This window comes from Protopterus annectens, chromosome 3.part0 (assembly GCF_019279795.1).
Source record: "Protopterus annectens isolate FY-2018-M chromosome 3.part0, PAN1.0, whole genome shotgun sequence".
Classification (NCBI taxonomy): domain Eukaryota; kingdom Metazoa; phylum Chordata; order Ceratodontiformes; family Protopteridae; genus Protopterus; species Protopterus annectens.
Genome location: NC_056731.1, coordinates 195,339,526 through 195,365,219, shown reverse-complemented (window position 1 = coordinate 195,365,219; position 25,694 = coordinate 195,339,526). Strand labels below are relative to the sequence as shown.

At 37.2% G+C, this 25,694-nt stretch overlaps 1 protein-coding gene across 10 annotated transcripts in view; it reads right to left on the bottom strand.

Moving 5' to 3' along the window:
• DIP2C (disco interacting protein 2 homolog C) overlaps positions 1 to 25,694 on the bottom strand; it is a 2,757,794-nt gene that overhangs the window by 1,025,569 nt on the left and 1,706,531 nt on the right. For all 10 annotated transcript variants that reach the window (XM_044064688.1, XM_044064689.1, XM_044064690.1 and 7 more), the window contains 2 exons: positions 17,790 to 17,913; positions 17,311 to 17,420 (listed from right to left, as the gene is read on the bottom strand). In XM_044064688.1, coding sequence (XP_043920623.1) covers positions 17,311 to 17,420; positions 17,790 to 17,913 — 234 coding nt within the window. The remainder of the gene's footprint in view (positions 1 to 17,310; positions 17,421 to 17,789; positions 17,914 to 25,694) is intronic.

Sequence of the window (25,694 nt, the reverse complement as noted above, 5' to 3'; positions counted from 1 at the left end):
AGTTTTAATCCATGCCTTTGACACAAGTTATTTGTATTAGACCTTCCTGCAGAACATTAGTGCTGGTACGGAATTCTATGACTGCTCTTAATTTGCAATTGTCTGCAAATTTAGTCAGTCAGAGGCCCTTGACATTGGCCTTGACTCTGCAGAAATAAATCCCAAAAAGGAGCAGTTCCAGGACTAATCTTTTTCGAGGTGGACTCCCCAATTCTAACTTTCTTGGCCCTGTCTGTGAGCCAGATGACTTACCCACTGGATGACATAAGGGATTATACCTAATCTCTTGAGTTTGTCAATACTGCCTGAGTGGGTACTAGGTCAAAGGTCTTGGCCAAGTCAAGGTAGGCAGTGTGGGCCATCCTGCCCTCATCCATTGCTTTTGGCTACCTTCTCAAAGAAGTCCACCAGGTTAAGTAGGCATAACCTGCCCATTTTTTAAGCATATTAAATTATCACTCTAGAAACAGACAAACATACATTAACAGAAAAGAAAAGAAACCATTTTAAAATTTTTCCATTTAAATACAATATACATCACTCATTTCCTTTGCTACTATCACCAGTCCAACATTACTAAAAACTGTATCTGCCTTTCCTTAAACCTCACTCCTCCTCCTCAACATTATTATGTACGTGTTGTTCCCAAAATTTCCATTTATTTCTATGGAATTTGCTCCTTCCCATTTCTAAAGATCCCTCTTCCAGTTCTTTTACCTCTTTTATATAATATTCAATAACTCAAATACAGTTGGTATAGACTTTGATTTCCATTTTCTAGTTATTGCTTTTTTGGCAGACAACAAAGTTATACTTAATAAGCCCTTACTATGTCTAGGCAATTCAGATCCTTACTTACAGCCATTTGCTCACCCAATGTTTCTGAGAGAGTACTTTGCAGGGAATTTTTAAAATCTGCCAACTCATTACACTCACAAAACCTATGTTCCCAGTTACCTCTTTCTTCTCTGTCACACCTCCAACATTTGCTATCTACCTAAGGAAAAATTCTTTGGAGTCCACATGGGGTAGAAAAATATCTATGCAAACACTTCCAAGCTAAGGTTTTGTCACAAATATGTTGTCCCATTGTTTTCTTATAAATTACTTTTCCAGTCTCTCCTCCCAATCTTTCCTAACCACCTCTGGCATATTCCTATATTTATCATGCAACATTTTATATGCCCTACTAATTACCCATTTTTTAGCACCAGCATCTGTTCTAGATTCAACTAAAATCTCTACCAGGGCAGGTCTTTCACTTAAAAATCCCCTATCCCATTCTCTTTGCCTGTACTCTGAGAACAAGCCATGGTTGGGAAGACAGTCTTTAGTCTGCAATCCAAATATCTTAATGGCCTCATCCCACTCTGTTACCTTTCCTGCTTGAGTTATTTGCTCTCAATATCTCGGTTCCTTTGCCAGGTTTCTCCAGTAAACTTCGGCATCCCCTTGCCTATTTTCTGTAACTTTACTTGCAGTCATCCCTACTGGCAAAGTTACCTTTCTCCATTGTTGTATTGGCTTAGTTCTTAGAACACTTTATGAATATAATATTCTGTATGATTATTATTCTCCTTAAGGTCTTTCGTTTTTTCCTGGTTAGGGGTCGCCACAGCAGAAGTCTGGTCCGCTAATGATTAGCAGTGGATTTTTACGGTGCTGAGTTGCCAGCCCGACGCCCAACCTTCAAAGTAGGCACACCCATTTACGCACGCACCTACCTGCACGTTTTTAGACATCCCGCGACTGCGGGGAGGACATGCAGACTCCACACAGAAGGTGCTCCAGCCGAGAATCGAACAGGAAAACCTCTTGCTGTGAGGTGACAACGTTAACCGCTGCACCACCGCGGCTACATTATTATTCTCCCTAAGGTACTGCATCCAAAATCCCACTCTCTCTATTTCTTGAATTTCTGCCTTGCTTTACAATCATCCCTTTCCACTTTGAATTATAATCTTTCACTGGAGTTGTATCTGGATTCTGTTCAGCTTGCAATAATTTATATGTTACACACTTTTTATCTCACACTTATGTTTATGTTATATTTATACTTGTCTCTATACCGGTCATGTACTAGAGCAGAATTTTAAAATATTTATATATGAAAAAGAATACAATAGAATCACAAATATTTTCTGTAAATAAAATAACCACAATAACACACCGTGAAGGGCAAACGTGGTACTGCTCAAGTAAAAACAGCAAATAATCAAAATCAATAGTAGAACAGTCCACGAACCATGAAATTCATATAAATCCACCATAATCAATAAAATCCTTTTATTTCAAAATAGGTAAGCGCTTTCACATAGTAGCTTTTTCAGACAATCAAGCAAATACTGGTCTAAATCCATTTAAATAGTGCTCATAAGCCAATCAGCTTATACTAAGCAATAACAATGCACTAATTTAAAGTACAAGTACAACTTAAAAAGTTATACACGTCGACACACTTAAGCAGTATAAAAATACAAATGCATAAGGAATATACATATATATCAAAACATAAATAAACCCCCTAAAAAGCATGTGAGGCATACATATAGAAGCTATGGAGTTCATTTATATCAATTCAGGCATACTTCGTAATTAACTTCCTAGACTTTAGCATGGGCTTAATGGAAGCCCTCTCATTTACACCCATCCTCCGATGTGCTCTAAGCCTTAAAATCCACTTGATTTCTCTACTCTGTCAAGTTACGTATGTCCCCTTCTCTAACTGTGAGCTTGACCAAATCTATCACCAAAAACCTAAAAATATGGTCATCCCCCAGACCCATGATGTGTTTAGATAGGGCACTGGTGGTAGCTTTAACTCTGATGTTATAGGCATGCTCTCTAATTCTATTCTTGAGTAACCTGCCCATTTTCCCAACATAAAACAACCTACAGTTCACGCACTTGGCCAAATAAACCACATGTGAGGTCTTACAATTTGCTTCAACTTCAAAATGAAACTGCTGACCAGTATCAGGATGGATAAAAATCCCTGTAGTGTCTAAATAACCACAGAAATTACAACTCCCACAGGGATTAGTGCATTTCATACTCTGAGTGTCTAGCCCTATCTCTAGAATAACACAACATTCTTTTCAAATTACGTTTATTCTTAAACATAAAACTGGGGTTTTCACCTACCACTTCCTTCACCACAGGATCGGTGGTCAGTACCCGCCAGTTCCTCTTTATAATATCCATAGTTGAATTCACATCTGTAAATAGCCTACTGCTGTAACTAAGTACATGCCACTAATTAGTTCTATTTGCTTTCTATATTTCAGCCTGTTCAGCTGTGTACAATTTTTCTAGAGCTTTTTCTCCCGGAGCCTCCACTGAAAAGAGGGAGTTCTACTGATGTGAACTATCCTGGTAAACAAATGCCAATAAATAAATATGCAGGTAAATTAAATGTTCCAGTTAGTTTCTACTCAATATCTAAAACTTAGAGGGTTATCAGTAATAACTGGACAATTAACCTTTCACATTAACTGTCAAGTTAATTGATGTACAACTACCTACAGGACCCATTCTTGAAATGTCCTCCCAAATGGTGATAGCGAGAATGACTCTCTCACGGAGAGAAGACGTATTAATAACTTCAGCAGTGATGTCAATATCAAAAGATGGCAACAGTCGGACATTACTAAAGCTCTCAGAACATCAGGTGATAATATCCAGGGTGTTTTCCTCTAGCAGATATCAAAAGAATTGTACTATAATATTTCTGTAAAACTTTTTAACCAATATGTAGCTGTCAAACAGTGGTGCAGCAGTTAGCATTATTGCCTCACAGCAAGAGGTTCTCCGGTTCAATTTTTGGCTGGGGTACCTTCTTTGCGGAGTCTGCACGTCGTCTCTGCAGTCGTGTGGGTTTCCTCTGGGTGCTTCAGTTTTCTCCCACATTCCAAAACATGCAATAGGTGGATTGGACACTCTAAATTGGTGGTAGGTGCGAATGTGTGCGTGAGCGAGTGGTACGGATGAACTACTGCAGCAGGGCTTGCCAACCGGCAGTATAAACCTTGGCATTGAGATGACTGTCACTGCTGAAGTGATACCCCAACCCCATGGGAAAAATGGGAAAAAGGGGTTGTGGATGGATGGACTTGTGTTATGTATATGAGCCTTAAATGTGCAGCTCTAAAATATCCCTTCACATCAGGTAAATCTAAACCACCTTGTTCTATTGGAAAGATCAGCTTATCCCACTTAAGTCTTGCCTTCTTTCTCTCCCAGGTAAATTCCTTCAATTCTTTATTATTGTCCACAACTTCTCCTTGGGTTAATAAAAGTATGCCTGAGCTGTAGAGAAGACTAAAGGGACTAAAGTATTTCACTGCTTGTATCTTACTATCCATATCCATAAATAAGAGTGTCCAGTTTCTCAGATTTATTCTCTTCTGAAATATCCTTATCTGCCATAACAGAAGCCTTTTTAATCCATACTCCTAAATACTTCATCTTATTGTATTGCTGAACCAATTAATGGGTGGGTACATAATTTACAGCTATAGCCTTTGTTTTCTCTTCACTAATTTTATATCCCGAAAAGAGACGAAACTGTCTCAAAATGTTCCACACTACTGACATGTCCCTTTTTCTGGATTTATCACATACAAAATATCATCTGCAAATAAAGCCAACTTTTCTTGATTACCATACCAAATATATCCTTGCATTTCGAAGTCCAGTATTTTCTTTGTCAATGGCTGGAAATATAAAGCAAATAAAAAAAGAGGAAAGGTAACACCCCTGTCTGGCTCCTCTGTTTAAAAACAAATCATCACAGAGGAATTCTCTCACTTTAATTCTTGCCTCCAGTCCTTCATATACTGTCCTCATTAACCTTATTAGTGTACCAGAGAATGCAAATGTTTTCATTACCCTACTCAAACTCCAAGGTTACTCTGTTAAATGCATTGTCTACATGTAGACCCTCCAACATCAGTGGTATTTTCTTACATTCCCCTTCCCTCGGGATCATCCTTGTTCTATTAATGTTCTCAAACGTTTGCCTCCCCTCCACAAAACCACTCTGATCCATATCTATCAACTTTGGCAACACCTTTGCCATTCTTTTAGCTAATATAGACAAACACTTAATAATCATGGTTTAAACTTGAAATAGGTCTATACTAAGCTGGATCTGGTGGGTCCTTACTGTCCTTGGGTAATACAGCTACCATAGCTTTCTTCCAATATGTTGGTATTTTCCCCTCCTTTTAAAATACTGTTAAAATTTTTTCTAGGATCTTTATCACTTTTTTCCATTCTGACTTTCAAAGTTCCACAGGAATAGCATCTGTTCCTTGACACTTTCCTGAAGAATGATTATACATCACCACTTTTATCTGATCTCCTCCTGTCTTAACTATTTGTTGAGACTTGTCTACCTCTAACCTTGGCATAATTAAGTCTTCCATAAATATTTCCATTTGTGCTCTTTCTTGACTTCCACATTTCTATACTTTATACAAATTTTACTAAAATTTATGAAATATCTTAAACCTCTACAGGATCTCTGGTTATTCTTCCTGTTATAGGCTCCCTAAGTATGGCAATAAACCTTTCTACTTTATGCTGCCTAAGCTGCTGTTCTGGAGATAACACAAATAGTTACTTAATCTTCCCGGACTCATGCATATTATCCAAATGGTTCCTTATTTTCTCTTTAGCACTCTGCATTTGGGCTTCTTTTTCTGTAAGATTCTCTTCATTCTGCAGTACTTTAGCCTTTGTCAGCTCCCTAAGTAATTTGTACTTCTGCTTAACCATATAATTGTAATGTTGTACCTTGGGGAATAATAAGGAAATGCTGTCCGAGTTCCTACTACTGAATTCACATCTTCCATATATTTTCATAAATTTCTTCAGAAATCTACCCTCTTTTGTTCTATTTTCCCTTGTAGGACCCCCTGATACAGCCTCACTATTGCAAATTAAGTTCCATTCCCCACCTACAAGTAATATTCCACCGTGAAAGCTGATTATTCCTCCCCAAATTTCTTAAGCTCCATAACAGCAGTTTTTTGTGGAATATAAATGCACGGCAGTGTAACTCTCCTCCTCCCTTGTCAACAGCCCCTTACTACCCTTTTTCTACTGTTATCATTACTGGAGCCCTTCCAACAATTAGTATAATTCCAACTCTTTTCCTTTGTCCCTGATGTTCCGTCCCTTTCTTTGTCAAATATGCATGCTCATTTCTTTCCCAATATGTCTCTTGCAGCATTATTTGCACTCTGCATTTCTTAATATAATTCAGTACTCCTTCCTTTTTGTCTGTACATGCAAGGCCATTTACTTTCCAACATTTTATGGATATTATAGCCATCGTCATAAAAAGCTATTGTTCCCACCTACTGTACTGAGTTTCAAGGGAAGAAAAGTTTACTGTTGCTCATTCTAAGTCTCTTCTAGTGTGCAACTGTTTTATTTAGCAAACAGCCTTCATCAGTGTTTGTGCTATAAAGTCTGAATGCAACGTTAGCAGCAAAACAGGTAGTATACTCACCTTTGGTGCAGATGGCTGTGGGAGTAGAACCCACAGCCTTCTGCATCCACACTATGTAGATGGTGAGCTGATACTGCAGTGCCCTTTAAGGGGAGGGAAGGTGCTGCACTCCTGGGTGTGTCCTCCTTTGGATGACTGTTCAGTAACTATGAACCTGTTTCTAGTTTGACAGGCATTCCCTGTTGCAATATTACAAACTTAACATTTTTTTCTTAAATACAACATGGGCAATTTATTCCTCAAGGGCAGCAGGTGCTGAATTTGTACATGGAACGCTGAAATGTAAAGCTGTTTGCCAACAGCAACCTCTTCATTAGTTATAGATCTTTTTAATGTGGAATTATTCAGAAGACTTTTACTATAGATTGTGTATATTGGTGGACTGTAATGGGAGGAGTCTGTGTGGCCTTTTGTGGTTGAAATGTTCTGTAATGGGTAGTTTTGTAAGTATTGATTCATAAGTTTTGTCTCATTGCTTACTGGAAAAATGTTCAAACCTACAGATTTAAAACACATTCTTAACAAGTGGTGCTGCACTATACAAGGAATATAATTTAATACAATTAGGAAGGTGAATCTAAGAACACATGCATGTATGCATGGTCCTAAAATGTATGTAAGGGTCCTATGATTTGAAAACAGCCTAAAGCTAAACTTAATCTGCCACAGGTACATTTTCCTTTGAAATTGGGTTTCAGTGATGTTTCAATGAATGTGACTTAAGGGCAGAGAAGCTTACTGTTCACGCTAAACCTGTTTTTACTGTGCGACACTATTGTTTTGTTTAGCAATTGGCCATCAGTGTTTGTGCTATAAAATGTGAAATAAAAATTTTAAACATTTTTAATCATTTTAGAAGAAGAAGACTGTATGCAGACTGACAGGTTTGAACAGTGTTTATGGTAAGTGGTGAGAAACAGCCAAGTAATGGGACATGGGAATGGCTGGGAGGGCCACGATGTATTACCCTGCCGAGGGGCCCTATTTCACCACGATCAAGCTCTGCCACCACAGCAGCCTAAGATCACAACATATTACATTAAACTTTTTTCCAGCTTTTCTTCTCTTGTGATACTGTAAAGTCTACAGTTCTTACAAGTAACAAAGGACTTTTTTTTACTTCAAAATCTTTAATACATACAACAGTCACGGAAAAGACTCTCCCACATTTAAAATACTGCACACTACACAAAACTGCTTTACTATACACAACATGCACTTTATGCCATGAAATGTTTTATACAAACACGAATAAGAACAAAACTTGTTTTACTTGATGTTTTTCCCCTTTTAGTGTCCTCCTAAACATTAATGACAAAGTGGGATATATGCTTTGAAGTTTGCTCACAAGTTTAACAAAGTCAACAAAAATCCAATCTTCTCACTACAAGAAGAAATGAACTGGCCAGTGTATACACTTTTTTTTTAAATTTATTAAAATAACAAACAAACACAAAAGTCAGCAAAAACACACTTTACACTTCTCTAGTTTGTTGGCTGTTAAACCTTTACAGAGTATGCCTTCCTTTTCCCAAATACCCTTTAAATACACATAACAATTGAATATATTATCAAATCAAATATCAAATATTTGGTCCTTCACTTTATATTCTTTCTTTTGTTTTTTTGGCACATTCAGTTGCTGCCTGATTTTTATCTACTTCTGGTTTGATTTCCATTTCTGCTTGATACCAATATGCTTCTGCTAGATTAAGCAGATAAGTAATTTTAGATTTTTCTCCTCATGTTTCAAAACTTTCACTACGTTTGGGTTTTCTGAGATCAGCAGATATGTGTGTAGTCCCACAATTGCAGATCTATAGATGTAATCAATTTCAAAAAGGGCCCATTCCTCCTTGGGAATGGGGAATATATAATCTTGGTATGCAATGATTTTTAAATCATATGGTGAGCATGAAGCATCTTTCTTGTTTTCCTGTCTAATCTATCCAACGCATTTTGGGGCCAGTCAATCACTCTAAAACTGTAAGTTAGGACAGGAAGAGCAAATTGGTTTAAATCTTGAATTTTGTTCCTAGATGTCAATGCTGCATTCAGGATTAATTTAAGTCTTCTAAAGTATTCCTTACTAAGTTTTATTTGCATTGGTTCATGTTTTATTGTTGATCCTTCATCAGTTCCCAAGTATTTATACACTGCCTCTTGCTGAAGTACTTTTATATCACATTTGTGTCCCAAACTGATATTTTCTTGTTCCTACAGTTTTCCTGCTTTAAAGTTGCTTTTCCACATTTATCAAGACCAAATTACATTCTTACATCATCTGAAAAAGTTTTGCCAACTTACAGTTCCTCATCTGATGAGCTACACAGTTTTAAGTCATTGATAAAGAGAAGATGAGAAGTCTTTACACTTTGTTGTTTTCTAGGAGCCAAATTATAGCCATGGCCTAAGCTGTCAAGTAGACAGCTTAATGGGTTAAGGGCAAGACAGAATAGCAGCGGTGACAAAGTGTCACCCTGGAATATCCCCCTTTGAATTTTTATCCCAGGGATAATAGTTTGCTCTTTATAATGGCTTAATTGCAAAGTGGTCTGCTGCTGTTTCATGGTCACTGTAATTTTGTTGATCAATGTAGGGTGTATCTTGTACATTTTTAAGCACTCTTTTATTTGTGAATGTGGGATACTATTAAATGCTTTTTTGTAGTCAATCCATGCCATTCCTTTTAACAGTTCTCCATTATGACTTCATTCAACAACAACTGATCCTTTGTCCATATGACTTTCTTTTATTGCCATAATTGAGTTTTCTTCTAAATGACTATAAACTCTGTCAGCATCAATTCAAGTGTATAGTTTTATATGTCGTCAGAAGGCAAGATATTGGTCTATAATTTTTAAGGCAGCTTGCAGACACAGTGGATATAAAAAGTTTACGCACACCTGTTAAAACGCTAGGTTTTTGTGATATAAAAAATGAGACCACAATAAATCATTTCCAAACTTTTCCCACCTTTAAAGTGACCTATAACCTATACAATTCAAACAAACAACAAGCAAATCTGTTAGGAGAAAAAATAAAAAATGTACAATAAGCTGGTTGCATAAGAGTGCACACCCTTAAACTAATACTAATACTTTTAATTACAGCATTTAGTCCTCTTGGGTAGAAGTCTATCAGCATGGCACATCATGACTTGGCAATATTTGCCCACTCTTCCTTGCAAAAGCGCTCCAAATCTGACAGATTGCAAGGGCAACTCTTGTGCATAGCCCTCTTCAGGTCACCCCACAGATTTTCTATTGGATTTAGGTCTGGGCTCTGGCTGGGCCATTCCAAAACTTTCATTTTGCTCTGGCGAAGCCATTCTTTTGTTGATTTAGATGTATGCTTGGGGTCACGGTCATGTTGAAAGGTGAAATTCCTCTTCATCTTCAGCTTTCTAGCAGATGCCTGAAGGTTTTGGGTCAAAAGAGACTGGTATTTGGAACTGTTCATAATTCCCTCCACCTTGACCAAAGCCCCAGTTCCAGCTAAAGAAAAGCAACCCCAAAGCATGATACTGCCACCATCATGCTTCTCAATGGGGATGGTGTTCTTTTGGTGATGCAAAGTGTTGTTTTTGCACCAAATGTACCTTTTGGAATTGTGGCCAAAAAGTTCAACCTTGGTCTCATCAGACCATAACTCATTTTTCCACATGCTTTTGGGAGACTTGATGTATTGTTTTGCAAATTTTAGCTGGGCCTGGATGTTTTTCTGTGTAAGAAAAGGCTTCTGTCTTGCAACCCTACCCCATAGCCTAGACATATGGAGAATACAGGAGATTGTTGTCATATGTAGTACACAACCAGTACTTGCCAGAATTTCCTGCAGCTCCTTCAATGTTGTTGTAGGTCTCTTGGCAGCCTCCCTGACCAGTTTTCATCTTGTCTTTTCATCATTTTGGAGGGCTGTCCAGTTCTTTGCAACGTCAATGTTGTCTCATATTTTCTCCACTTTTTGATGACTGTCTTCACTGCGTTCCATGGTATATCCAATGCTGTGGAAATATTTTTGTACCCTTCTCCTGACTGATACCTTTCAACAATGAGATCCCTTTGATGCTTTGTAAGTTCTCTGCGAACTATGGCTTTTGCTATAGCAGGCAACTGAGTAAATGTCAGGAAAATCCTACTAGGACAGCTGAACTTTATTTGGGGTTAATCAGAGTCTCTAATTGATGGCAGATGACAGATGAATGCTGTAATTAAATCAAAAGCTGCTTCAAAGTATTAGTTTAAGGATGTGTGCACTTATGCAACCAGCTTATGGTACGTGTTTTATTTTTTCGCCGTAACAGATTTGTTTTTCAGTTGAATTGTACAGGTTATAGTTCATATTAAAGGTGAGAAAAGTTTTGAAATGATTTATTGTGGTCTAATTTTTTTTATATCCAAAAACCTAACATTTTAAGTGGTGTGTAAACTTTTTATATCCACTGTATACTCTTGAGTAGGAGCATTGTTTTCCCTGTTGTTAGCCAGCCAGGTTGGTGTCTGTTCGGGGTGTGTACATACATTAGTTCTTACTCGTGGCTAAATCTTCATGCAAAGATGATAAGACTTTGAACTTAAAGTTAGGTACTGCATCAGAGCCTAGGGCTTTCCAATTAGAGACTTTTAGGTACATAGGTTCATAGATTAGTACTAGGATTACTGCCCTCGTGGGCCATTGTAAGCCTAGCCAATTACCCCCATGTAAGAATCAAACCCTGCACCTTGTGTCTATAAGGTAAGCACCTTAACCATTACACCAACCCTTTCTTAACTTTGTTTCAATCTCTCTGGCTGTTACTTCATCCCATTTCATATTCTGTACCTTTAAACTTCTTATCCTTTCTTTTAATTCATCTATCCATTTAACATCTTTGTTATGTTCCACAGGATCTTCATAAATATTTCTCCAAAATACATCTATTTCTTCTTTTTTTTGGTAGTCTTTCAATTTCTTTTACCTTGTTTCCCAGTTCTATATAAATCATTTTTGGGTCATCAATAATTTGCTTATTTTGCACTTTTCCTTTATATTTATCTGCAAATCTTCTATGTTTTTCTGCCTGTGATGAGAGTTTTAGTTTATTTGCAATAGTGCACGATAGAGCCTGATCTGTTCTAATACTGCGCATTGCTTTTATCCCGTCCATGTTTCTAAGTATTTTGTTGATCTGTTCCCTCTTTTATACTCTTCTAACAGTGACACTTCTTGTCTTAACTGCTTTATAGTTTTCTCTGTTCAATACTTCTATCATGGTATTTAATTTTTCCCCTTCCTTTCCCTTACTACCCTGTGTTCTTGTGGTAGAATCAGTTATTAATTTAGCTGCACAGTAATATATCCTATTTACTTCTGTTATATTGCATGGATCTCTATGGACAGTCCTAATTACTATGTTCATTTGTTTTATCAAACTTCTGACTTTTTGGGTTTTATTGACCTTCTGCAGTCTATTTTTTTCATTGATCTTAATATGTCTATCCATGTCCATTAAATCAAGCAACTCTTCTCTTAGCTCATTTTCTTTTAAACGGAGGGTACATTTTTTTTTTTCCATTTCTTGCGGGCGTTCTAGAACATCTTCCTGTGGCACATTCTATTCAATTTCATCTTGTGCTATACATTGCTCTGTTATATGGGAACTCACTGATCTATCACTCCTCAACATTGACTGCATTTGAGTTTCCACAGTTTCCTGTTCCTTCTCTTGCTGTCCAGCTTCAAGTGAATGTTTATACTGGTTTCCTGTGGAAGGCTCCAAAATATCTTCATATGGAACCTGACCAATTGCTTCCAGTTCCACTGGTTTCCCTTAATTTGGATATCCATTGCTCTGTCCTGCTGTGGTACTTTCTGAATTAGATTTTCTACACTGAATCCTTCACTCTGCAGGTACTCCATAAACTCAGTTTCTATTTCTTTAACTTTTCCATTACTAATCTCCTTTTCCTCTGACTTCTTATTTTTTTGTCCTGTAAGGTTTGTTTTTCATGTCCAGATTCCTTTGCCTGTATTTCAATTCAAATATCTTTGGTGCTGCTCTTTTTGTATTGATTAGTTTTGCTTTCTCCTTTGCATAAATATTACACCATTTTAAATCTCTCTCTTTCCCTTGTCCATATTTCTTCTTCAGATGTCTCCTGATCTTCCTGTTTTTCCTTACTTTGGGGAATCGTTCCATCATGCTGTGATGTAACCTGTGTTAGACCTTCTATACCAAATCCTTCACTTTGCAGGCACTCCATAACTTCAACTTTGATTTTTAACTTCTACTTTACTGATGATCTTTTCTACACTCTTTCTTTGTGATATTTTTTTTATTCTGAAATTTTCCATATCTGGATGCCTTTGCCTGTATTTCTCTTTGGGGCTGCCTTCTTTATATTGATTAATTTGGCTTTCTCCTTTGCATAAATATTGCAACATATCAAATCTCTCTCTCTTTCCCATGTCCATGTTTCTTTTTTATGCTTTTCAAAAATCTCTAAGGTTTTGTTGTTTATATTTTTGCACTTCCTCAGATGCTTCTTTTTCCAAACAGATCAAAATTTCTTGGTCTATATACTGCTTTTCACAAATCTGTTGTATTAATAAACACAAATTTTTATCTGAAGTATTTTTTCTTTCCTTTAATTTCCCTCAATCTTTTTGTATATCTTGTGTCTACAAATTCTAGGCTTTTTGCATAATAGTAACAATACATAATTTCTTTCTTATCCTCAAAAGTCCACTCTACCGTTTTTATGGCTCTTCTTTGGCCCATCTGTTTTCATGATTTTTGTGGACTGTTACTTCCTTCTACAACAGGAGGGCCATCCTTCCCCTGGACCTGGCCCCAATGAAGGAATGTTTCTGTGTTTTGAGGATTCTACACTGTCATTTTTTCCAGTGCTGGCATCAGTGCACCTGCCATGATTGGGCACTTTGTTATCCTGGGTCTTGTGCACCCAGCTATCTTCTTTTAATTTTTGACCTACTTCTGTCCATGACATATGCTATATAAATACAGTCTATATACAAGTGTTGTCTTGGTGAGATTTTGTGAAAAACAGGGTCCACCTCGTGAAGGTTTATAGGTAAGTACTATGCTATCTGCCCAAGGGCATTTATAAGCCTAGCCAGAATGTGTTGGCTTTCGCCACCCCCTTAGATTAGTTCCCTCTGCCCCTGTCCAGCAGAGCCATTGGTTCCCTGCGTCACTGTCCAGCAGAGTCACTGCAGTGATCCCAGGGGTAAAGTTTCTGTTTGCCATCTACCAGTCAAGGTTTCTCTTGAAGAGTGCTAATGAGGGGCTCTGCCTGATATATATATTGGAATCCTGTTCCAAAGCATGGGGAGTCTCTGGGACAGGAATTTTTCCCTCCAGCATGTACTATTTATCGTTGTGGTGAGGTTTATATCTCTAGAGGGTGTGGCTCTCTGGGATTTGTTTCTTTTAGGTGCAGCATGTCCATCAATTCTGGGTTGGACATGGCCTTGTATGTCAGGCAGAGATCACCTCTGAGTAAGCAGTATGCAACCGAGTAGAGCTGGAGTTTCTTGAGTCGGGCTGCATAAGGCATCTGTTTGAGGCCAGTAATCCTTTTGGTGAGGTACTTTTGTGGTCTTTCCAGCTGTTGCAGGTGTCTTGTGAGGTACATCCCAAATGGGGCGATGTGTTCTATGATGGGTCTAATGAGTGATGAGTAGAGAGGCACAATAACTTCTTTTGTTCTAGATGCGAACCCTTTTGTGATTAGGTGGGCCACATAGAAGGATTTTCTAACCACCTTGGCAATATGATTATCAAAGGAGAGATTACTATCTACTTGGGTCCCCAGATCCCTTATTACATTTTCTGTATTTAGGAGACTACCACCTATGTGGTAGTTTGTGGGTACTTTGTTTTTTCCAAAGGGGATGACTATGCACTTTTTGGCATTTAGTTTGAGGCCATGACTTTTGACACCAGGTATCAGTCTCAGTGAGACCCTTCTGGAGGGTGTCTGTATCAGCCGGGGAATCAATTATGGCCCCTAGCTTGCATTCGTTTGCGAACTTGGTCAGCCATAGTCCTCTTATGCTTGCCTGTACCTCTGAGAAGTATATACCGAACCAGGGGGGGTCCTAGGAATGAGCCCTGGGGGAATGCCACTTGTAACTGGTTTAGAGTCGGACATAGAGCCTGCAACTCTCACCATGTGGGTTCTATCCATGAGCCAGATGGCAACCCATCTTGTGACATAGGGGTTTATGTTCAAGCTGCTGAGCTTGTCTATAATACTAGAATGGGAATGGTGTTGAAAGCCTTTGCGAGGTCTAGGTAGGCTGTATGGACCTCCTTTCCCTCATCTAATGCCTTAGTAACGGTCTCAAAAAAGTACACCAGGTTTAGGAGGCATGATCTGCCCTTAAAGCCAAACTGGGTAGGGTCCAAGGTTTGGAGGTTCCCAATGTCTCAAGAGTTCCATGATGATGCGCTCCATAGCCTTGCAGGTCAGGCTTATAGGGCGATAGTTCCCGGGGTTCGTTGTGGCTCCACCTTTGTGGAGTGGGATAACTGTTGCTGTGCGCCATTCTGTGGGTGTGTAGCCTGTAGAGAGGCTAAGTTTGAACAGTGTGTTTAGGTGATAGGTTAGTTAATTTTGGAGCTCTTGTAAGACACAGCCTGGGACACCGTCCGGTCCCTCAGGTACTCACCAAGACTTGAGGATGCATTCAGTTTCAGCAATACTACTCTCCTTTGCTTGCTGACTTCTCTCTCCATTTGGACTCTCTCTGCTGGTATGAGTGCATCTTTACTAATGTAGGTTTTTGCTGCTTTCTTAAGGCCAAGTTTGAAGCATACACTCAAATGTGCCTTTTCAATTAACAAATCCTTTTGTGAAACACCAGTTCAGCTGCTTATTTGTGCCTTTATAAAATTAATACAGTCTGTTCATTCTAGTTTTGCTGGTACAGCAGAAAATATCAGGTTTTCTCTGTGTAATCGGTTTTTAACTCTACAATTTTTTGAAACAGCTGTTCTTGAGAAGCCTCATACTAAGCCAGCCTATTTTTTCACTTCAATCTCTCATTTTCGCAGTTATATTAGTTCATCTGAACAGCTAGTTAAAGCTTCTTTGTTGTTTTCCCAGCCTTTTGTTGTTTGAGTTGATATATTCTTTCAAGGTTTCATTTATTTTAATGACATCTGAGTACATTTGATTTTTTTTCCTCTAAATTACTGGAAGCCAGCTCATGAACCAAAGCCAAAGCCTGAACTACTTGTTGCTTAACAGCTGCAGAATCCTTCCCAAACAGTGTTTTCACTTCACTTTTTACTGTTTCTCTAAATTCCTTCTTTTCTGGCATCCAGGCAGAGTACTTACTAGCCAGTAACTGAATTTTAGACAAAAAACAGTTTAAATGGCACTTGTATTTCTCACTTTCCATTTTCACATGTTCAGACTCACTCCAAGATAGTACAGAAAATATTGGTATGGATTTTGATGCTGTAGGGAAACGCAGAGGACTTCGACCCAGGCATCAAATGCAGTAACTTTTCATAATGGGGAACAGGAGTGAGATCAAAACTGTGCAAATGGCATAAAACAATGAGAGTGTCAGGGTTGAACTGCTCATGTAACTCAGCATTGCAATAAGGCATAACCAATCAAACAGAAAGAGTGTAAGCACAAGATCTTCCAAGAAAACTGTTGGATTGAGATTGGTATTGGTAAAGAGGAAGCCTGACAGATGTACGACTGGCAGTTGTGTGACTGACAGTAATAAAGATCAATAAAGCTGAAAACCCTTTTACAGCTCACTGGGTTTGCCCTTTTCTTTACTGTAGTGTGACTCTGGAATAGCATGTACAAGGTTAGGGGTAGTGTGCAGGGAATCTTGCCCCCAGGGAAAAAAGTACTTTCTTTTTATACTGCCAAAAGAGGTTTTCAGCAATACTGTTAAGTACAACTGGCAGTAGCTAATACTTCCTTCAACAATTTTAACTGACTCTGGTGGAGATTATGATCATACGACATCATGAAAAGTTAATTCATTGTGCAGTGAGTTAAGCAGAACTGTACAGTCATGCTACACTAAGAGGGAACTATTAAGTCATGCATTACTTCTACATGGAAATAGAGTGGTTTAGAAGGGAGGAAATTAATATTAGGAGACAAAGAAAAGTCTGGTGCTGCGGTAGCGTTGTCGCCTCACAGTTAGACGTTGCCCGTTCGATTCTCAGAGCGTCTTCTGTGTGGCGACATGCGTGAATGGGCGTTCCTTTGTTGAAGGTTGTGCATTAGGCCCAGCAAGCCAGCACGTAAAAATCTACTGCCAATCATTAGCGGACCGGAGTTCCGCTGTGGCGACCCCTAACCGGGAAAAGCCGAAAGACACAAACAAAGACAAAGAAAAGTCTATGCTTAGCATACAGTTGTTCTTTAAGGTACAGAAGAGCTTGGCACTTTTTGTCCTGAATACTAGTGCCACTAGAATTCATTGCAGGCTGAAGGGAAGAACCCTGTATAAAATTCTGATCTTTTAAATCAATTAAATCATAACTGAGCTCTGAGATGGAAAATACCAGAGAGTAATACTCATTATTCAAATTGTTCTTATTATAAAATGTTTTCTAAAAATGTTACAGATAAAATACTGATTGAACTTTAAAAGTGATCATGAAAATGGTTAAAATTCAAATCTAATTATTTCATGAAAATCACACATCATTAATTAGCAACTTCACAAAGACAATGTTTTAATAGGCAAGAAAACTAAGATTTTACTAATTAAAAAAAAAAGATAAAGAAAAAACTTCCTACTTCAATGTAAGCTGTGTCATTATTTGCATCTTTAATGTGTGGGAACCAGTCACGTGGAGGCTTTGATAAGTGCTTGGATTCAGTAACAAACCAAAGTAGTTTTGGCCAACCTTAAAGACAATAAACAAACAGAAGAACATGTAATGAGTAGCTTACAGATGAGTAGGACTCAGATAAAAAAGTCCTCTCATAGTAATGTCATAAATGTCAGGTCATTATCATTCAAACACTAAAGCTGTTTTATTACTCCGTGAGCTCAATGAAGTATTGTAATTTACATATGTAAGCACAATGAAGCATACTTATCTTTATCAGATGAAACAGAGCATGTGTCATGCTAGAAAAATGTTTTGCAATTAATTCCAAGGGGAAAAGCACTACAATGCCAATTATTAGTTAGAGCTTACTTAAAACACATATTTCAGTACCACACACATCAATTCTGCGATGGCAATTAACAAAGAATTAAAGTGAATTACCTTTAAACTGTGGTATTTCCCCTGTTGGACTCTTGGGTAGTCCTTTATGACAAGCATCACTTGTCAAAGCTACAGTCACACCACAGCTCCCCAAAAGAAATCCAATCTGCTGGCTTCCTGCATCCTAAAGGGAAAAACATTAATTTTAAATATAAAACATCAATTCAAAGCTTGTATCACTGCTGAAAAGAATGCTGCAGAGCAGAGCTATGACATTTTTCATTAGCAACCACTAACTTTTAATCAGTAATATAAAAAAAGAATACCGTAACAGCAGCAAATACACTGTTGTACCTGAATATTACAGTTAATAAGGTTTACATGGAATTGGCCGTACAACCAAATGTCGAATAGGGTTTTCTTCGAACTTATATGTCGAAGATTTAGGTGTCAAACAGAATGTCGTACGAAATTCGACATTTCTGACTGCTCTGCCACCTAAACAAGTGCTACCATGGGTCAAAAGGGGGGGGGGGGTGTTTGGCGTTTCAACATAATTGCGCTCGCAATTATGCGGAACTGGCATTCTGCATTCGAACATGTTGTGTTCGACAATTGGCCGTATGACCAAATCCATGTATACTGTTAATACCATACTGAAGGTAAAACAAAGTAACATTTGAATAGTACATATCCTGCATCTCAGAATTACAATGAAGTTTAAACAACATGAAATTCAGCTCTCCACATGACCTTAATTACTGACATATACTGGTGGCTAAGTTTAATTTGACACTGAAAAGGAAAACAGGGTAATAATTAGGTGAAATTGTGACTCAGCAATTTCTGCATGGCACTTGAAGTTTGCTTCACTAAACAAATATGTCTGTACCTTGCTAATAAAATTCAGAGTAGAAGCATGGGTTCCGATATACACATTTTTTCTGCTCCTTAGATCAAGAAATGGAAAAGGTCTTCGTTCTGAATTTCAGTGAGTACTGAGGTATAATACAAGACAGATGTGAAGAAGAAACCTAAGAGATGTTGTGAATATTTTTCTTTTAATATTCTGACTAATTAAACACAATGCTGTACAAATTCATCCTCTGATAAATAACCTTGTATGGAATAAAACTGTGACAAACACAGACTTTATGTTTAAAGGCATTTATAAATCAGACCAGATGTAAGAAATACTGTTTTGAGTGCAATATGAAGCACATTGTTAAGCAATGGCACTTTTACTGAGAACTTAATTATAAACCAACAGACCACATAGCACAGGACAATCTCAAGATGTAATGACCGATTTCTTGAAATTAATCAGCTCACCTGTAACAAGCATTTATCAAATGCTGAATACTGGATTGCAGGTGAGTATTACTTTTTATGTACTTATAAGGAATTTTTTGAGAGGTATACAAAGAGTGAATTTCATGAGAAAGTTTACTGAGATTGAATTATAAAGATTATAAAATAAGTAGTAAACAACAAATAAGTAAACTGTAATGAATGTAGTGATAGCAACTGTGTACTATACTGAGATATTCAGTGGGAGATAAAGGGGTAGCTGCATGAAGAAGCTTGTTGTGCATGGAGTGCCATGGTTATTCTCAAAAAACTGTTAAATAATATCCTGGTTAAGTACTACTACAACACAAAACCTGACCTTAACGCCACTTACAGGATTGTTAAGCACCCTCTAGGTGTTGTTAACATTAAGTCTGGACTAAAAGCAGACAGCGCTGACCAGAAAGCAGCAGTAGCAGCATGGCATGAAATGGCTTTGTTTCATCTCCTGTTTCTGACTATCTGGCTCAAGCACACACAGAACCTTGGTTAGAACTGCTTCCCTTACACAGGGAATACATAAGACAACTACTTCCCCACTGCTTTACCAGGTTTCAGTGGTGGTACAACACATTAGCTTTTTTCTTTTTTGTTTGTAAATTTAATTTTTCATTAACTAGTAGTACATGGAGAAGATAATTCTTTGTAGTGCATAGATATTTATGATCGAACCTCTGAATGTAACGGGCATATTATGTGTTCTCAATACTGATGCCAAGTTTCATTTTGCGAGGTTCACTCTCAAGGTGAATTTCTTAGCATCCATGTCACGAACACATAATATGCTCATTATGACTGGCGACCTGATCAGAATCTCTTTATTATAGGTACAGCACTAATAATAAAGGTACGTTCTACGATATTTTTCTTCTACTTGGACAACAGACAGTGGCAATGGTTTGTACAATGCATATTATTGAAATGGAGATGATAAATCCTCTCCTGATAGCATTTTGCTGTTCATTTCACAGATTTTAAAATGATCCCAGAAAACACTCACATACCAGGGCAAGTGTCTACTATCCCCTTAACAGAAAACGTGCCCCCCCAACACCCAGTGAAGTAGGTTATTACCAAGTTTTAAATGGGCAGATCTCACAGACAATACCCTAGTGAAGAGCAGACATTCTCTAACAGGGTATTAATGTACAAGGAGAGTCCAGTACCAAATCCATGGTATCAAAGAAGCATATTAGGCTGCCATAAATAACGGACTGAGGGAAAAAAAACATAAAACAGCTACCTGCTTATGCCCACCAAACAGGGCAGTTTTGCAAATGTATTAAAAGAAAAAAAAAAGGTAAATGAAATGAAAACAAAAGCAGATGACTTCATTAACAAAGTAACTGCAACACAGTAACAAGAACTTGCAGTTTTACTTTCCCTTTGCTAACTATGGATTAAAAAGCATTGCTTAGCAAGCAGGAAAATAAAAGAAATGCAGTTTTGTGTGCATATGTGCGTGTGTGTGTGAGAGACGGAGAGAGCATGTGTGTGTACTTCTCAATATTTTTGGAGAAGAATTCTCGACAAAGCCAACAACAATGGGGTGACATGTACCCCAAACCAGGGGCAATTTTTACTTGCCACCCTAATTCACTTTAAAAAGATAAGAGACCATGAGGTTTTGCATCAGCATGTTTTTTTCTGAACAAGAAACATAAAACTATAACTGCTAGATTTACTGTTCACAATTCAAAAACTATTTACTAAAACAGTACAAATGTAACTGCCCATTCAAAAGATACATCACTTAATACAGTACTTTACACTGAGTAGACCCTACTACTAATTCAAATCACACCTACCTGCCACAGACTCCTACATTTTCTACTGTAGATTGGGTTGAATATACCCATACTGCTCCACATTCCCTACAAATAATACGTTCCCAATCATTCTCGTCTGACTCCATACTATTGGCATTCCTAATTCAAGCTGTTTGCTCCATTACTTCTTTTCCTTTCTGTGATTAATTGTATTTTTTCTTTTCTATTTTCCTTATGTAAATAAATACATAAATAGTGACTGAATATTAAACATACTCACATATGTTAACCTCTGTGTAATTTTATACGGTATATTCTTTTCTTGTACTCTGATGTAACCTGGGCTGAGTCTGCAGTTTACCAGTTCTTATCAGAGCTCTACTCTGGAAACAAATATAAACTGGCTAACATGGGCTTCACATATTTACTAGAAAATCAAACAGATTTCAAGGGACAGAACAATATCCCTTAAATGCTGTTTAAAAGTCAGTAGCCTATGAACTTTTATGCTCAAGTCACTTATTCCAGCAACTTTTTGTAAAATGAAATCATCAGTAGCATAGGGATATTCCCTATTAGTCAAGCTAAAGTGAATAACTATAGTTTGTTTTAACATTAAACCTTATACTACTACAGTATGACCAACACACCAAACTAAATATCTTTGCTAAATTTTATGGTCATCTACTGCAGTTAAGGCTGCACAAATCTTACTGTAATCAGCATACTTGTTCAACCATATTTTGCAAGATTGTGGAGACATATCCTCAAGGGCAGAGAAAAAAAAACACCAGAGTAGTAAAACAGTGTCTGCTCACTGTGTACGGAAGAAACTGCAGCCATCAAAGCCCTTGACTGGGCAGAAAAACAAATGAATAAAAAACACAAGTCCTGGATAGAGTGCCCCTTAGAATCAAAATGAAATTTCCAAAAAGCACACAAAGGAGCAGCACCACAGCAGATATTCAAGCACACTAACAATTTAATAAATCCAGATAAAAACAGTGAGCGCTTTCACGTTAAAAAATGTTTCATCAGACTTTCAAGCATCTAACAATATATAAATGGAACGACAGATTTTTTGTCTTTTGAATGTAGTAGTTCCTATACAAAGTTACAATTTCTTGATGTACAATTGACTAGAAAAGAAGATGGTATACATACAGACATGTTGGGGAAACAATGTTGGAGAAACAATCTATTGCACCCATCCTATATATATCCTAATATAATGAAGGGCCAGGCTCTTAGGGTATCGAGACTTACCAGTCATGATGACTCTTACTGGAAGACGCACAGGATACTGATCGATCATTTTAAACAACGTGGCTATAAGATCAATGAGATAGAGAAGGAGATGAGTGGTAATGAGACATTAAGGAGAAACAAAGGGAAACCATTTTTCATAGGAATCATGATATGACAGCCAACAGATCAGATAATGAGCAACTGAAATTAGGAAACAGTACTGGACTTAGAGTAACAATTCCTTTTACCAACAAGAATGTTATAGATAAAAACTGGAGATTGAGTGTAGATGAGAGTATTTCAACAATAGTAGGGACACTTATAGGAATATCAAATCCCTAAAGAGACTTATGTTATGAGGATGGCAGAACTCAAGATACATTATGGTCTGATAGACAAGGGACATTTGCTTGCAGAGGCTGCAATCAATGCCCATACATGGCAAGTGACAACAGATTTGTTCATCCTGATACTGGATAAGAATACATATTTAAACAGTATGCTGATTGTAAGACGAGGGACTTGATATACCTGGCGCAATGGCAGGTATGTAGATCGTTTTATGGGAAAGAGTAAGGGAACATATATATGCCATCAATAAGGAAGATGATAAAAATGTATTGGCGAGGCATGTGTTGACTCATGGTAGTATACATAAGTTCAAATTCAGAGCACTAGAGGTGATTAAAAAACAGGTAGTTTAGAGAATATTAAGAACTACACAGAGTGGCAAAAAAATAAATGAATTATACGTCTCCAAGCTCACAAATTGAGTGGTTTGAATGACAGGATGACATTGAAACCATTTTTATTGGCTAGACCCTATGCACACTAGGTATTTAATTCTATTAGATTCATGCAAAGGAATTGCCAATATACACATAAAAATACCCCCTCCCCCTTCTTTTTTAACAAAAGAGTTTTCTAATATGAGATTTTAAAAGTAAAATTTATATATCTATATATATATATATATATATATATATATATATATATATATATATATATATATATATATATATATATATATATATATATATAGATATATATATATATTAAATTGATGTATTTTACATGTAAATGTATAGGACTTTGAATGTGATGTCATAATTGATTTTATTTGGTGATTGGTTATTGACATTTGAAGCTACTACTTAATTTTGTCAGTTGAGGTTAGATGCTTGAAAGTCTGATGAAACGTTTTTTAACGTGAAAGCGCTCATTGTTTTTATCTGGATTTATTAAATTGTTAGTGTGCTTGAATATCTGCTGTGGTGCTGCTCCTTTGTGTGCTTTTTAGAAAAACAAATGACACTCACCCCTTTTCTATCAGCTAACCTGTTTAAAAAAATACAAGGTTTTATTAGTTAATATCACCAGTGTCCTAAAAAGGACCATCAAGTGACCAGACATAGCTGCAAAACAGACGTACACTCATGGGCAGAGAAAAAACATCAGCCCTAGTAAAATGTTGGGGGAGAAAATGCTTTGCTTTGTACTACATGCACTTTTCCATTCAGTTAATCACAGTGAGACATAAAGGTGAAGATATTTAATTAAGTAGCTATTAAATGCTACGTAGGCACATTTTGTGTGAATCATGAGCGTTTCTGAGTTTCTGCATGTGTGTGTACAAGACTATTTCTCTGTCTCTGCATCTTTTTGTGTGCGTCTATAGATATATATATATATATATATATATATATATATATGACACTGTCTGTGTTGACATTAAATACTTGCATAATATGTATATCTTGGATGTAAAATACATCCTCAAACAGTAATGACATATCCTACAACAACTAAAACATTAGGTGAAGGAACTCTTTTACATGAAAAAAAATGTATAAACAAATAATAGAAATAAAACAGAAAATGGGCTATCCATTAAATTGGTTTGCAAGTGCAATAATGCCATCAAGGGTGGGCATTACAGAGGAAATAATGTACCTTCCAGGGGTGGGGAGGCCCTCCTCCTTTGGCATCGGGCCTCACAACACCCCTCAGTGATCCAATGTTTCCCCAATAATTTCCACCCTGTCTGGCATTATTGCTTGCATAAGTCAAATCAAATACAACCTCTAACCAAAGTCAGACACCAGACATCATGCCATCTTCAGCCAACAGTATACAAGTATTAACAACTCACCCCTGCAATTCCAATCCAAAATGCTGTTATTTAACACACAATACATTCACTTCCACTAAAAGAATGTTTAGCTGCATCTAACAGGATACCCAAACTGGACCAAAGTAACCCCTAACACCACCCCTACTGTTTTAGCAGCTTCAAATCAAATGAAAAATACAGTCATTAATAAACATCTGTAGATAAAGCAGGCAAAAAATGAAACTAATACAATTTCAAGTGCATTACTGAGAAAAATATAGAAGTGTAACAGTTTTGTCAGTGAAATTTTCAGAACTGAAAATTGTTTCTCAGCTATTTTGACTCGCACACTTGCTTCTCCTGGGTACAGTCATCCTCTAGAAAGTATTAACCATCTTCACAACTCTCGATTAGTAAGTCAATTCAGAATTGTAGCAAAAAATATCTTTAGTGTCACTGGATATGCCATTTGAAACTTCCAAGTTCTTATTCTTGCATTCTCACTAAAATGACACCCTCATTTCAATGGTTTGAACAGAATAGTTCATGTCAAATATATTCTTCCTGTCCCAACAAAACACTTTTAACCAGGACTCTAAAGCAGAGACATTACCTGCTCATTAACATATCATGACTGAAAACGAACCTCAACAGAAAGAGGGCAATCGACAGTCCCAAAGACATGTGAAAAAACAGTCCCAAAGAAATGTGGCAAAGAACCTACATGCAACCCCAAGCTTATCACTGTCAGCTTGGTCACATAACCAGTAACTTGGAAGCTACACATTTCAAATAATTTAAACCTCGTCTTTATCCTGTATTCCAATAATGGAAATTTCCACCTGGGTTGACCTTCTAACTCAACCAATCATAAAACAAAATCTGCCAACTTGAAGTTTAGTACCCATATCTTTCAACTCCTAGTTTTTCAGTTGCAATGACAGAATCACATTAGCTTAGCAAAACAACAAAATATACACTCCTTAACATTGTAAGAGCACAAAACATCCATATACTTTGATAGTTTCCCATTTAACTGTCATATCACATCTGTGGCATTTAACAAACAAAACTACTACACCTTTAAAAAGTACAAATATATACACATACACGCACATATATATATATATATATATATATATACACACACACACACACACAGACACATGCACAACACACACACACGTGTGTGTGTGTGTGTGTGTACATGTAAATTTATTAACATGCAGAAACAGCACCACCACACCACTTTAATCCATCAATGCATGTAGGCAAAAGTGTTTACTGATAAATCAACTTACTGACTTCAAACTGACAAAAAAGTGCAAATGATTATCTTTTCTGATCAGTGAAAACCAAAACCCTAACAGTAGCATTAGACACACTTTGTCTGAATATCAATGCATTAGTATTGTTGCCACCCTTCCGGTTGTCAGTGGGACACTCACGGGTTGAGCCTTCTCATCCCGTTGCCTGCATTCACAG